The 14,762-nt window shown below is 42.6% G+C and overlaps 1 protein-coding gene and 1 long non-coding RNA gene across 2 annotated transcripts; one reads left to right on the top strand and one right to left on the bottom strand.

The window, feature by feature from the left end:
* Positions 1-147: 147 nt before the first annotated feature.
* LOC117866347 (uncharacterized) lies at positions 148-2,930 on the top strand. Its single transcript, XR_011899052.1, has 3 exons — positions 148-541; positions 659-2,098; positions 2,187-2,930. It is a non-coding gene; the product is annotated as an uncharacterized lncRNA (long non-coding RNA).
* A 2,644-nt stretch (positions 2,931-5,574) lies between these two features.
* Positions 5,575-11,926, bottom strand: LOC117866346 (putative disease resistance protein RGA1). Its single transcript, XM_072295753.1, has 3 exons — positions 11,467-11,926; positions 8,655-9,806; positions 5,575-7,539 (listed from the first exon to the last, which is right to left on the bottom strand). Exons 1-3 carry the CDS (start codon positions 11,752-11,754, stop codon positions 5,716-5,718), a joined length of 3,264 nt encoding a protein of 1,087 aa, XP_072151854.1. The 5' UTR covers positions 11,755-11,926; the 3' UTR covers positions 5,575-5,715.
* Positions 11,927-14,762: the final 2,836 nt, after the last annotated feature.

The raw sequence follows: 14,762 nt of genomic DNA, 5'->3' as shown, positions 1-14,762 counted from the left end.
CCACCCGATGTGGGACTAAACACCCGTACCGTGCTAGACGAATTCGCTTCGTAACAACGGCGGACGGCAGGTGATTAACAGCTGAGTGGGCTTCAAAGCCTTAGTTGTTTCTCGTCTAGTTGGGCCTGGCCTACTCGATCTTTGGCAACCACGCCCGTACATCGTTAGACACCCAAGCACCGCAGCCCGCAGGCCCACAGTAACGTCCTCTATTAACGGCAGCCGTCGAAATGCCGCCGCCGGCCGCCTCTCGGCCCTCCGCCGGTGCGCGGCAGGCGGAGCGCTTTCTCCGGGCGTGCAGTTTCACACGCAGGCCCTGGTCGGTGGACGGTGGGTGCCTTCCGGAGTCCGGACGCCACCCTGGACACCGACCTCGTCCAGCTCTTCTGCCGCTGCGGGGCGCTCCTTCGCGCATGCCAGGTGCTCGATGCAATGCCCTCGCCTTCCATGCACGCGTACAACGTCCTCCTGGAGGCGTATCCACCGTCGCGTCGCTGCAACTACTCGCGCGCCTCCTCGCCGCGGAACACCGGCCCGGCAGGTATGCCATGCCAGCCGCCCTCCACGCGTGCGGCGAGCTGCGGGACGCGATACTTGGCGCCGCGTTCCACGGCTTCGCCTTCCAGCCTGGTTTGCTAACCAATGTTTTGGTTTCCAGCGAGCCGCTGGACATGTACGCCAAAGCTGGGATGTTGGACGACGGCATGACACTGAGAGTGTTCGACGAGATGCCTGAGAGGGACTCTGTCTGTTGTATGGTTACTGGGTATGCGAGGGCCGGGAGACCAGCGGAGGCATTGGATCTTTGCAGGAGGGGGCAGGTTGAGGCCATGAACATAGAGAATGATCTACATGCAGTGCCGAGTGTTCGCAATGTCTGTGCAAAGGAAGGGGACCTGATGAAGGGAATGGGAGATCCATGTCAGGATGGTGTGGTGCCTTGCTTTTGATTCGGACGTTGCTGTGTGGAATGCGTTAGTTGACATGTATGCAAAGTGTGGGCGTGTGGACGCCCCGCAGGCTGTATCTGCAGCCATGAAGGAGACTAATGTACTGAGCTGGTTGACATTGATTTCTTGTTATGGTGTCCATGGCATGGGGAAGAAGCATTGAAGATTTATGACGATATGGTGTCCATAGGGGTGAAGACGGATTGTATCACGTTCACTTCCATCCTGTCCGGTTGCAGCCATTCAGGGCTTGTGAGTGATGGTCGGAGCATCTTTGAGTCAATGGGCAAGGTTCATGGTACCATTATGCATGTATGGTTGACCTCTTGGGGTGTGCTGGAGCCATTGAAGAAGCTGTCGAGTTCATAAGGAAGATGCCTATGGAGTTCGGTGCCAGTGTGTGGGGAGCGTTGCTCTCTGCTTGTGCATTCCATAAGAATGTTGATGCTGGGGAGTGAGGAGATGGCAGCTTATAGGCTGTTTTGAGTTAGAAGAAGGCAATGCTAGCAACTATGTTACTCTTGGTGGTATTTATGATGCAGTTGGTCGGTATGATTATGTTGCAGGCTTGAGGTCAAGGATGTGGGAACTTGGCATGGTGAAGACACCTGGTTGCAGTTGGGTTGATGTGAAGGGAAGAGCCTGTGCCTTCCACCAAGGAAGCATTCTATGCTTTCTGAGGAGGCGCATGCTCAGGTTTAGATTGGTTACTTGGGGATATGGGTGCTTCAGAATCAGAAGATGAATATCTGAGCTGTGAGCTAATTGGCACTGAATTTGTGATGGTCCAGTGTTGATAGAGTCAGTTTGGTTTGATGCAAAAGCAACTGATTTTTCTTGATTGCTGCTGTGCTTCAATAAAAAGTATGATATGCAGCAAAGAATTTCAATGTGCTGGTCTGCCAAGTGCTGGAGGACTTGGAACCATTAATGAACAGATCCAGAGTACCATGCTGAATCATGAAGTGCTTGGGTGGGAGAACGAAGGATGATTCATTCAAGGCAAGAAATTTCTGCTGCAATTTGGCTACACAACAGGTCGCGCAAACCAAGTGGTTCTTAACATTGTGATAAAATTAAAGGGAAGAGAACTGATAAACTTCTCCAAATAGCAGTTCACAATCATTCAATGAGTCAATTAGAGCAAGGTAATTCTGTATTCGCTAAGCAGTAGTCATAGTTTCGACCCTGTATTGAATTATGATTCATTACTAATTCCATCATTTGACGCACTAGGTCAATGTTACTTCTAGCCACCATGAGAAGTTATTATTCACAAGAGATGTGCAGAGTATCAATCCCTCCAAGCATAGAAATGAGTTCATGGGCCTTAGAGGGAATCATGCATTGTTTTTCAGTCAAGATCTGGGCATAAATCTAGAGAAAGGACTTTTTTTTTTGTCACAAACACATTATATATTGTTCACACACTTTGTTGTTGGCCAGTGATAACCAACGGGGCGGTCCAAAGAAGATGCAGTGTTCTATGTAAAAAAATAAAATAAAAAAAAACTCGACCACAGGAGGAGACTCCCCCAGGCTTTGTTTTAAGAAGGTGCCAAGCTTCTCGCGGTGGATCGGTTAGAGTGTTGAACTCTCCGGGAGTTGTTGAAACTTTTGATTCAGTTTTTATACATATGGTGTGGCCTTGCAAAAGCAAGGATGGAAAAGGTGCCAACCATTATCAACTGCAAATTGCTTAATCAGGCACCTTTTTGGCACCATTCAGCAGTGGCTTTCCCTGAATTCACTTCATGACAACCATTTAGTACTGCCAACACCAAATTATATGATTTTCTACATTTTTTTAATCTAAACAAATGATTAGTATGATTTATGGCTGGACAACTATTGAGTTGAAGAATATGCAACACAAACAATAGAAAATATGAGTCTAGAGTACTAAGTTCGCAATAAAGCATATGCGTATGTGTAATAGTAAATTTCGGAATTTTCTTTCGTTCGCCACTGAAATTACCAAATTCCATGAAATTTCAGTGAAATTTCACCAAAATTGGGAACCCTGCTGCCAAAAACAAGGATTGTTTTTCCCAGTTGTTACTGTCAGCTTTTGGCCTTCCGGGAGCATGGAGACATCCAGCTTCCATGCTATGTGCTCTCTCCAGGTATTAACCTATCATTTCATTGCATTCTCCATGCCCTCCAATGCAGATAAGCCTCTTATCATCTTACTCCAGATTCAGATTTACTTTCTGGACCATGTGTTGCACACTGATCATGCATAATTTATTCAGAAAAAGAATTCTAGTTATGGAAAGGAAATGCCTCTGCCAACTGAAACTGTTGTTAATCAAGCTTAACACAGCATTAAGAAGGTAACTCTACTGCAGAAGTTTGTATCTTGTCCTGACAATAGAACTTGTGGATCAAGATTCATGATGTTACATTCATTGAAAATAAGATTCATTGCTTACCATGTCCGGTATATCATTAGCAGAAATGCTAACCCCCAAGTACAAGAAGCATTATAACAGTTGGACGACCATTCTTTTCAATGAATGACCCTTTGCCATCCTTTCCAATGAACAAGTCTCCCATCCTTTTAATACTAGTGAAATGCAGCTGAGCTTAGAAAAGTGATTCCAGAATCCTGAACTATTTTGGCGTAGTTGCTGTGGCAAATTGCACAATGCCCCACACTTACTACTCTGACTTAGGTGCTTACACCAATTGCTCTGTGTTCAATACTTCAGGATTGCAATCTGAGGATATACGTAAAGAAGATAAAAATAATACTTGGAAGGTGTATTATCAACTGAGAATGTGAACATCTTGCTCTCGTTATGGGGGTTATTGAAGGTGTAATCTTCAAAATCACAACTTTGCCTGATTGCTAAAAATATTTCATCACAGATAGTGCCATGGACCAGAAATACCCATGATCTTCCTTCAACCTCATGGAACTCAATCAGCCTTGGTGAAACTTTTGAATTCGTTGTTCAAATTTATGATTCCTGTTCTTGTGGATGGATGGCACTTCTTTGACTTCCTTGCTCTTAATATTGATGTCCTGCAAAACAAATAAAGTCAATAGTTTAGACAGAATTCTAGTTCACTAAGGCTGGGGCTAAATCTGGTGCATCAATGTGCAAAGAATAAATACCAAAACAAAAAGGGTTTCAAAAGTTCCTGATTAATAATTACTGCTACTATATTTGTTTCGTTTAACAAGTTTGCTTTGAGTTGTGACATTGCAGTAGACATGGAATCCGGTGCAATGGTAGTAAAGCAGAGTATGTAGATGTCGCAACTCGAATATTTGTTGCTTGATTAGTTTTCTTCTTTCTTTTGTAGCTAACAAAAAGGGACAGGTGCCACTATTAGTTTTTTCCACCCAGACTTCATCTTATTGCTTATTGAATACTGAATGGTCGTCTCAAATGTGATAACGGAGTTACAAGCAAGGAGATCCACACATCTTTTGTATCAAACAATCTTGTAAGAGAAGCAAATAAGGATGCTATTTTTATGCAAAGATGACAAAAGCAGCAGTCTCAGTGTAAAAGTTTATGGAAACAGTCGATACTGTTGGCAGGGCATTCATCACCTGGTTAATGATTAAGTACTTAATTTGCAAAGATGTGGCATGTATAGAATAAAAGGCTGTCAAGTTCAGTAAAAGTGACCACGGGGTAAATCTTATGTGATGATATAACCTAATAATATTAACAATTCTATAGTAATTCCTATTTGAAAAGAAAGGTAGCCACTGTAGCATTGCAATAATCCTAGCACACATCAACAAATGAATTCACAGATTCATAATTTCATTGATAATGTCCATATTGATACTGCTAAAAAAATTAGGATGTTCAAGGGTTCCAGTTAATTGCAGCTTTTTTTTTGTTTCTTTACACAATTTCATTGGAATTGTAAAATCACAGTAGAAATGAATGAATGCAGGCAGGAGCAGTAAAGCATTGTATGTAGCATCTAGGAGACTGTTGTATTGAGTTGCATGCACCAACTAGTTCAACCCAAAAGCTTAGCTGATGAGGAAAGGTGGGCAATTAATTCACTTATACTCCAACATTCTGCATGAATAATTTTACCTATTGTTCCTTTGAACCTCTAAGTTCAGATGTTTGTACCAATGTTATGAATCATGTTGTGAATAACGATTTTCCTTTACATACAGAAGAAAGGAATTACAAGGCAATGCCCAAGAAAATATATAATTTACTGTGTCAAAGAGTTTTATAAGAGAGGCAAAGTACAGTAAATTCGAGAAAAGATGATAAGAAAAAGTTGTCAGTGCAAAATAAGAGGGATACGACACGTAGCATGGCAGGACATACCTTTCCAGCAAATGTGAGCGAGCTTCTTCTTGTTTTCCTCTAATTCACACCAATCAGCCAATTCAGGGCAGTCGTAAATACTTATTTCTTTCAGATTACTGACCTTGAATACGCTCTTTGGCAAATACTTGATGCCCCTGCAGTCTGAGATCACAATTTCTTTGAGAGCGGCAAGATCGCCCAGCCATTCTGGAAGCTCTGTAATGCTTGGACACTGATACAAAGACAGCTCCTCGAGAGAGGTGAGGTGCCGCATTCTCTCTTGCAAGTCACTCAGCTCTGTCCACTCTGTGATCAGCAACTCTTGCAGAGAGGTGAGGTCACCCAACCATTTTGGAACTTCTGGCTGAGCATTGTCTTTTAGCCACAGGGATCGGATAAAGGAGAGGTCTTGTATGATCTCTGGGGAGCTGCATGCCAGGTCAGTGCAACAAATAATGCTTAACTCAGTGATGGTAGGAAGGTGGTGAAGCAACATCCACTGGTCCAAAGGCACCTTGCTTGATTTCACGGTCACAAACACATCTGCGTGAAACAGAGGAGGAAGCGCATGTTTCTCCCCATGCTGATAACACATTATCGCTGTTCTCTATCTCCCATTTCTTAGCTCTAGGTGGGCATGGTTTCAGTCTCAGCTTTGGGCAATCACATATTAAGAGTTCCACAAGGTTGGGGAACATGAACACACCACCCTTGCCTTGGGAATATGTTGTTCTCCACACTTCCAGGTTTTCCATACTGCATAGACAAAATTTCTTCAGTCGTGGAAAGGCTCTCACGCCACCACAGAAATCTTCTTCAATTATCGTAATGTTGTCCATTCCTCCCAAAACTAGATCTTGCAGATTTGGTAACTGGCCAAGTGGTGGTAGGATGCTGCATTTACATAAATCCCACATTTCAATCTGGATAAGATGAGGGAGATGAAGATTAATACCCATAAACCAGGATGGAAATGTCACACTATTATAACCTTTCATATAAAATGTCCGTAAGGTGTTGGGTGGTACAAGCTCTCCAAGCACTTCCACATCCTCCACAGACCTCTTGGCATCTCTAGTCCACTCAAGCTTCAAGTCGTAAATCCCATGTTTTCCCGTTAGCTTTATACTCTGGACTTCTTCTGTAGACTTCACATTATCAAGGCTACTTATGTGCAGCTTATTAGGATTTGCATGACGGAGCAGACCAATATTGCTGCTAGATTCACCATCATCAGTATGGACTACAAAGTGTGGCAACAAGGCAAACATCTTGGATCGAGAGAGTGTAGACCTGTCCAATTCAGAGCAGCCAGTCACATTCAGAATCTTCAGGCTATCCATTTTTATAATACATTTTGGAAGCCTTGTTAGCCTTGTGCAGTTCAAGAGGTTCAGTGTATGCAGCTTGCTGAGTCTGCCAATACTTTCAGGCACACAGACAATACTGCAATTACAGGATAAGTCCAGATGTTCTAGATTGGAAAGGGTACAAATGCGGTCAATGAAACTGAATGTTTCATGTAAGCCATTATGGCCAAAGATAGAATGCATTGTCCATGATAGACCTAAACATTGGAGATCAACAAGATCATAGATAACTTCTGTGATCCCCTCGAGAGGTAAAATGTTTTCAAATTCTGGTCGAAGCGATAAATTCAAATAATGGATATTGGTAAGGCCGACCAAAGCTTTCGATACACCTCTAAGCTGACAGCAGTTTAACATATCCAGACGTACCAGCTTTTTGAGGTTCACAAATGACTCTGGTAGATTTTTTATAAGCACACAATCTGAGATATCAAGGTGCATCAGACCTTTGATTTCACCAATTGACTCTGGCAGTGCTGATATCATAGACCCGCTTAGGTTTAGGTATATTAATTTGGAGAGCTTGGCGATACAATTGGGAATAATTTGACTAGGGATCCGTGGAGCACTCAGATACCTCAATTGGTTCAGTTTACTAATAGAATCTTGCAACCTCAATATGGAGCACCCGCTTAAATCCAAGACTCGCAAGGATTTAGCAGATGAAAATGCATCACCGCATGGTTCAATTGTGGGACAATCCAGAAAGCGCATAGCCCTTATTTTTGCTGGAGAACATGTGTACAACTCCAACGGCTTGCTACAATCATTAAGCAATGCATAGCGACAGTAGCTTCCCCCAGTACACTGATTGTTGGTTGCATCCAAAACTTCATGAACCATGACTGATCTTGCCAAATCATGCACCAGGTCGTGCATGGTGAGCATAATGCCATCTTCATGATGCAATCGAGCAATCTGCAACAAATGCACCCACTACCATGAGTTATGAATTCCAGCTATTTGTGTTGACATGTTTAAACGTTTACATCCCTGTTTGCTGAATTAAATCTTTGCAAAATGTACGTGCTATTCTGCTTTCAACGTAGTCCACTACAAAAAGGGCCGGATTGTCGGAAAAAAAAGGTTTTCAATTTTTTTTCTTCTACGGGATGGTGTGGACTATTTAAGTAATTTTAGGAAGAAGTATTATTTGTACTTAAAAAAAAGGTTTTCAATTTTTTTCTTCTACAGGATGGTGTGGACTATTTAAGTAATTTTAGGAAGAAGTATTATTTGTACTTATACGAATTGCAGACTTTGAGAACAAAAATCCTACATCAATACACTGAAACGATGGTTGTTCGTGCATGCGCTTTGCAGTGCCATTGAAGCCGCCACCACAGCATGGAGGAGAACTGGCTACATCAATGCAACTAAGCAGCTGACTGAACTAGTCCAAGAAATATAGCAAGGAGAGTGTGGCTCCTAGCTATGGATGAGATTCACATACATCAGATTGCCAGCAAATTGTAAACAAATATGATAGGTAACATACAATCTGTTTGTTCCAAAAGTACATTTTATATTGATATAATGAAAATAATGTGATGCTGAATGCATTAGTGATTTTTTTTATAAATCAGGTCAAATTTATATGATCTTGACTTGAGGAAACCGAAATAACTTACAATTTTAAACAAAGTAAGTGGATTGTTTCTCCATCTTATTAGACAAAACTCTATAATTTTTTTCTTTATAACATTTTTATTGTCAAATAGACCATGGGTCATAGCACGTGAATCAACCTAGTATAATTTAACATGGGTTGATTATTGACATTATTAGCACATGACTTGTAAAGAAATTATCTTTCATGTGATTGCTAAACTGTGTCAATCTATATGCTCATCCCTCCCTACATGCATTTGCTGTATGTGGAGAATAAAGGAATACGTAGAGGGGTCGACCTGTAGATTCAGCTGGTTCAATGTAAAACAAAACTTGGATTGATGAGAACATGCATTTTGTATGTTCCACGCAATAGTTCAAAAAAAAAATAATGTTAGCGCTTGTATAGTGTATCGACTCACCGAAGGTGACTTTAAAACTTGGAGGAAGGACAACCCCAAAAGCTGCCGAACATAATTTTCACTCAGTTGCCAAGTGGATAATATGCTTGGTGGCTCAATGAAACCCAGAGAGATCCATTGGTGAATTAGACCACCTTTAGCTATGTTGTAACCTTTTGGAAAGGTTGCACAGTAGCCAAAGCATAGCTTCAAGTATGGTGGCATACTGTTGTAACTTAACCTCAAGGATGCAAGCACCTTATGTTGTGGAGAACGTGCATCTCTGGTAGCAGAAACATTCCAGATATCACTGTCTCTCACTGACTTCCATTCATCAAAAGTCATGGATCGCAACATGTATCCAAGTGATTGAGCGGCCAAAGCCACACCCCCACATCTCATTGAAATGCACCTTCCTATGTGCTCTAACTGTTCTTTGCAATCTTTAGATTCAAAGGCACTCTTTTGCTTTATTATAGTCCAGCACATGTCATCTGTTAGTGGAGCTAGTTTGTGTGGTTCAATGGTACAAAGTTCCTTTGCGATGGCTTCGTCACGTGTGGTTACTACGACAACCACTTTGCTGCCCTCTCCAACCCTTAGCATAGCCCTCAAATCTTCCAGTTGGCGTTCATTGTCCCTATCCCTCCACATGTCATCTAATACAACCAGAATCTTCCTACCAGCTAGTAGTTCTTGAAGACGCTTATTTATCATCTGATTTTGAATTATGTAGCTGTCACCATTAGATACTTGTGAAATTATAGAGTTGCCAATCTTTTTCAAGTCAAAGACCTGGGACACATATACCCATACTCGAGAGTAATCATTGAACTGGGCGTCACCAAATACCAATTTTGCCAAGGTTGTCTTGCCGATGCCTCCAAAGCCATATATAGGAAGGATCGTGATCTCTCGCGTCAGGTTCTCAGACGACAAGGAGGCCAAAATTTTCTGTTTCTCTCCCGTCCTGCCTACAACTAATGCTTCTTCAACAGCGGATGATGTTTCCCTCGTATCAGTAACTTGTTCATCATTGGTGGTACTGCTAGGCGTGAAACTGAAATCCTTGTGTTGTCTTGTGATCTCCTCCAATTTTCTTCTCATTGTCTTCATCTTATTAGCCATTTTAATCTTAGGGACAACCGTGAGACAGGGGATCATAGCTATCAACTGCAAGAGTTTTTATATGCTTGTCAGCACAATGGGATGTTAATAATCTTCACGGTTCCAAAAGTTGAGGTAAAGAAGGCTCTCAAATTTAAAAACTCACGAGCAACTATGCCAGCACGTACAAAATTGTGGTTGAACTAGAAACACTCCGAAGTTCCATTCCGTCTCTTCAAATTTTCTCCAATATAATATATGTTTTCGTCCAATTATCCTTGCTTAAAATTTAGTCCACTCTAACACATTAAGCCATCTTCCCAGGAGTTCTATATGTATTCTATAAACTAGCATTATTTAAACAATGATAATGATTAATTCTTGACAACGAGAAGCCTATTTTCTATAAAAACATATTGAAGTCAGTTTTAGCTTTGAATATGAGTCTTTTTATAATAGTAGTGGGGTTGTTTTGTATGAATTTGTGGGTTATTTCTCTATGATTAAACTTAACTAAAAAGGCAGAAAGATTATGTAGAAGTTCAGAGTGAAGTATGACTTTTCTTACATTTCTTACTTGAGGACGACCAAGATCTGAGCGCGGGGGTTACTTTCAATTAAATGGATAATTTTAGATATTTAATCATTTATGCTAATTGGTTCCTAACAGTATCCATATTTGGAAATATATTTCAAATTAACTATTCTTTGGAAACAACAGAGGGAAACATAGAGAAAATGTGGAAACTAGTCAAATATGAGGCAAACCCCTTTGAGGAGGTCCTCCTGACTGTCAAACCAGAGCAACTAGGTCCATTTCAGTGAACATTGAAATGGGCCGTGTGGCATGAGGGGTGACAACATGTGGCAAAATTGAGTTCTTGTTGAATTTGTAACATATATCCTGCATTTTGTGGGATGTTAATGTGTGCAAAATCTGAAATATTAAAAACTTTTGTGTGGAGACGTGGAACCATTCAAATGCTTGTCAAACTAAATTCATCTTGCTAAATCTTACCCTTAATAAAAATCTAATAAAGATACTCGTGCACTTTTAGGTATATCATGTTGCATGAGTGGGCAGCCTGAAGGCCAAGGATGTGGAGGCGGTAGGGGGCGAGGCGGCAACAACACCAGCAACACTCGTCCTCGCCCCCCCCCCCCCCCCCCCCCGCCCCCCGCAACCCCCCCCCCCCCCCCCCAACAATTCTCGCAGCAACAGCACCACTTGTGAGAAGTGCCAACTGTGTGGTCACAACAACCACACGGTGATGGATTGCTGGTATAGGTTCGATGAGGACTTCGTCCCTCTTGAGAAGAGCGCATCTACAGCGGTAAACTTCTTTGGTGTGATACAAATTGATATACTAATATAGGTGCCACCGATAAAGACAGCAAGTGAGTCAGGCATAGACATCAATCACATTGGTTATGCTAGTGTTCCTACCCCTATTAGATCTCTTCGTGTATTTATTGCATGTACCTAAGGCTACTTAGAATCTAGTTTCTGTTCATCGTCTTGCCGTTGATAATCATGCTTACCTTGAATTTCATACAAATTATTTCTTTATAAAGGATAAGCCTACGAAGAAAACTCTCTAAATTGTTATTGTTGCATCTCTATCTCTAGAGTTGCTTGACATTCAAGCTTCTATGTACTGTATAAGCAGCATACGATGGTAAGTGTGCAAGTGTAATACCGTTGTATATAGAATCAAACGCATACCTTTGATGTAGCTGGTTTTGTGGCGGCTTCAAACTCGTCGATCATGTCGTCGATGCCATACATTGCATCCTTGAGGCGTTTCAGCCACACCCACACTGTTTCATCCTCAATCGACCGCCTTTCCGCATCGTTGAGCAAGGCCGCCACAGACTCGAGTGTCATCTTCATCCCCTCCAGATCGTCGATGAAATCCGCCTGCAGCTTGATCTGCTCTTCGATGGCCAAACTGATCTTTTGGTACACAACTTTGAGGATGGCAGAGGCGAGCATGCCTCCTAGGTCCGCCATGGCTGCCCTCTCTCGGAGCTCGTGTCTCTCGAGCTATGGAGTTCAGCGCGTGGGAGGCCCTAGGGAGACGGTGCGCGTGGGAAGCAATTGCCGGGCTATTATCCGATCCGGTGCCCGTTCGTGCTCCTGTGCCGGGGCATGTGCTCGGCACCAATGGCACATGGCAGCTGCGTGAGACACGGTCACTGTCCAAGTCCTGTAGTTTTCCGGCGCGGTTTGACTACTTTTAATTTGTCCGTTTCCTTTCCTTCATCACATACAGATAAGACCAGAGATACACAGAGATCGTGCATCAACTCTAACTTAAGTTAGCGTTTGCAGGCGCCAACCTTTTTAAACTTGTCTGTATACAAACTACTCGTAAGGAAACAATAGTAATGCTACTACACAGTAACACAGCTGGCAGATCTAACAACTACACGTAGCCATGTAATATTGTGCTCCTATAAAACTTTGGCACCAACGACAAAACTGGACGCACAGCTGCCGTCTTTCACGGCCGGACGGCCGTAAGGGACGATCGATCATTTCTAAAAAATCAAATGCTCAGGCACTAAATAAAACTCAGCATATCTGTCTATATGTGCACGGGTGTTTTGATTTCATTAGTTCATTAGTGACGGGTGAAGCGACGATAACCCTCATTAGTGACAGGTGCTGCACATCAACCCTATCTGCCACTACGGGAAACAGAAGCTTTGCCGAGTGCCAGAGGCACTCGACGAAAGCCCAAAAACACTTGGTAAAGGCTTTGCCGAGTGTAACACTCGGCAAAGAGCACATGACAAATTTCCCGTCGGCAAAGCATAGTTTGCCGAGTGTCAAAACGCGAGCACTCGGCAAAACACTCGGCGAAAAGATGTACTCGGCGAAATACGCGATGACGGCGTCGGGTTTAACGGCAGGCTTGCCGAGTGCCAGACGGGAGGCACTCGGCAAACACCAGGGCTTTGCCGAGTGTCTGCACTCGGCAAAGGGCCCATGTTTGCCGAGTGTCAGCACTCGGCAAAGTGGCCGTGTTTGCCGAGTGCCTTGTACCTGACACTCGGCAAACAGGGGCCCTTTGCCGAGTGTCGTGTCCATGACACTCGGCAAACAAGCCGCGGCTCGACCTGGGGGTGCCCCTTTGCCGAGTGTTAAAGCCAAACCTGGGGATAGCATGTTTGAATGCTTGAATAGTATGAAGGTCCCGTCTGGGTACTCCTCGAATATAAAGGGAATAATAAATATGAAACAAAAGAAGTTTACAAATCTCAAGGCTCATGACTGCCACATGTTGATGACCCAGTTGCTTCCGGTTACACTGAGGCAATGTCTCATGCGGAACAGTGGGCAGAAATCCAACGAGAGGCCAGTGAGTGGTTCAAGAAACAAGCCGAAGAAACAAAGCAAGGGAGATGGAGCCACTGCCAGTAAGTCGGCGAGATTTAAACTTTTTTATCAGGATGGAAGAAGGAGCCAAGAAAAGGATACCACTCTTATCAAACTATGAACAGGCTTTAGTAAAGGCTGATGAAAAGGATAAAAGGAAAGGAAAGTCATCTTCCAGCGGTCCTATCCCCGACCTCAGCCATTTATCAAAAAAAGATGCTCAACAGGTAAAAGCAATGCCCTTGGATCAACAAGCAAATGTATTGAAGTTCATGGAAGAAACAGGTCTGGAACTTGATGAATGCATAGGGCAAGTTGAGACACCAACTGCACCGCCCCCTGAGCCGAGATGGCCTTATGAGCTAGGCAAACCTCTAGTAAAGCCTTCATTGGTACGGAAGCTATCAACAAAGATGTACGCATTCCATCAATGGTACATGATGGCATCCGCCGACTCGAGGGAGATGATCAGCCTGAAGGTAAAACCGATAGATTTTCACGGTGAAGGGGAGAAAGTGGTGTGGCTAGACTTCAAGGATATATATGAAGTGTACCATCATGATGCCCTGGACGTCTCTCTGATCAGCGCTTGGGTTCTGTAAGTGTCCGTTTATCTCTACATGTAAATTTTGGCGTGCGTCACCGTACTAACTTCGTCTTCCATTTCATGTAGGATGCTAATTCAGAATGCCGCCGAGAGGCGTACCTACATGTAGGCTTCATGGATCCATCTGTAGTTAACCAACAACAGATACAATTAGCGCCGGAAAAAACCTTTGTGGAAGTATACAATTTCCTAGACAAACAAACATTCAAGGATTTCATACTACTTCCATACAACTTCAAGTAAGTGTGTGTATACCGTCTACTTTCGATGTCTTTTTCCTTATCTCTACATGTTAGTTAGCTCTAATATGCATGAACATTTTACGCACGCAGCTTCCACTGGATCCTTATTATAATTGAGTCTGAAAGAAGCCACGTCACTGTCTTCGATTCGTTGAGGAAAGATCCGGTGGAGTACCAAGAAGTGCAAGACATGCTAGGCTTGTAATAATTCTGGACCTTTATCTCTATGCAAAAGTTTATTTCCTAAATTTTATCCCTGTTACACTATATCATTCATTATTCTAATCCGCAGCGCATGGAAACAATTCATAAGGACACACAAAGGTCCATTCAAAGAAAAACTTACATGGAACACAGACTTCCCGGTACGTATGAAGTCTGCACATTTATTACATTGTATAACACGAATATTTCATAACTTATTTTTTTCTGCACTGAAGTGCTTAAGACAGGAACCCGGGAATAATCTATGTGGTTACTACATCTGTGAGCACATGCACAGTTTTATGGGACCCAAGGGACTGAAGATGACGCCGCACAACTTTAAAGTACGTAAAATAAAACTATTACTAGTTAATTATTTTCTAGCTCCTTATATGTATTTGTTCGTGTAACATTCACAAATTTCCAAATTATAGATGTTAAATATTCAACAAGGACTCTTGAAGGAAGAAAGAGTAGCGGCAATATGTGAAGGTCTCATTGGATTCATAATGGATGAGGTGGTAGATTCAAAAGGAGAATTTTATTGCGATGGACGACAATTAGACACTCCGATCAGCAACACC

Source organism: Setaria viridis, chromosome 8 (genome assembly GCF_005286985.2).
Source record: "Setaria viridis chromosome 8, Setaria_viridis_v4.0, whole genome shotgun sequence".
Taxonomy (NCBI): Eukaryota; Viridiplantae; Streptophyta; class Magnoliopsida; order Poales; family Poaceae; genus Setaria; species Setaria viridis.
The sequence above is the reverse complement of the archived record's forward strand: the minus strand, read 5'-3'. Positions and strand labels throughout refer to the sequence as shown.

Coding starts and splice junctions, on each gene's coding strand:
- LOC117866346 (XM_072295753.1), bottom strand. CDS start 11,754: ATGGCGGACCTAGGAGGCATGCTCGCCTCTGCCATCCTCAAAGTTGTG. Junction 9,807..11,466: donor CAAAACCAGCTACATCAAAG/GTATGCGTTTGA, acceptor AAACTCTTGCAG/TTGATAGCTATGATCCCCTG. Junction 7,540..8,654: donor AAGTTTTAAAGTCACCTTCG/GTGAGTCGATAC, acceptor CATTTGTTGCAG/ATTGCTCGATTGCATCATGA.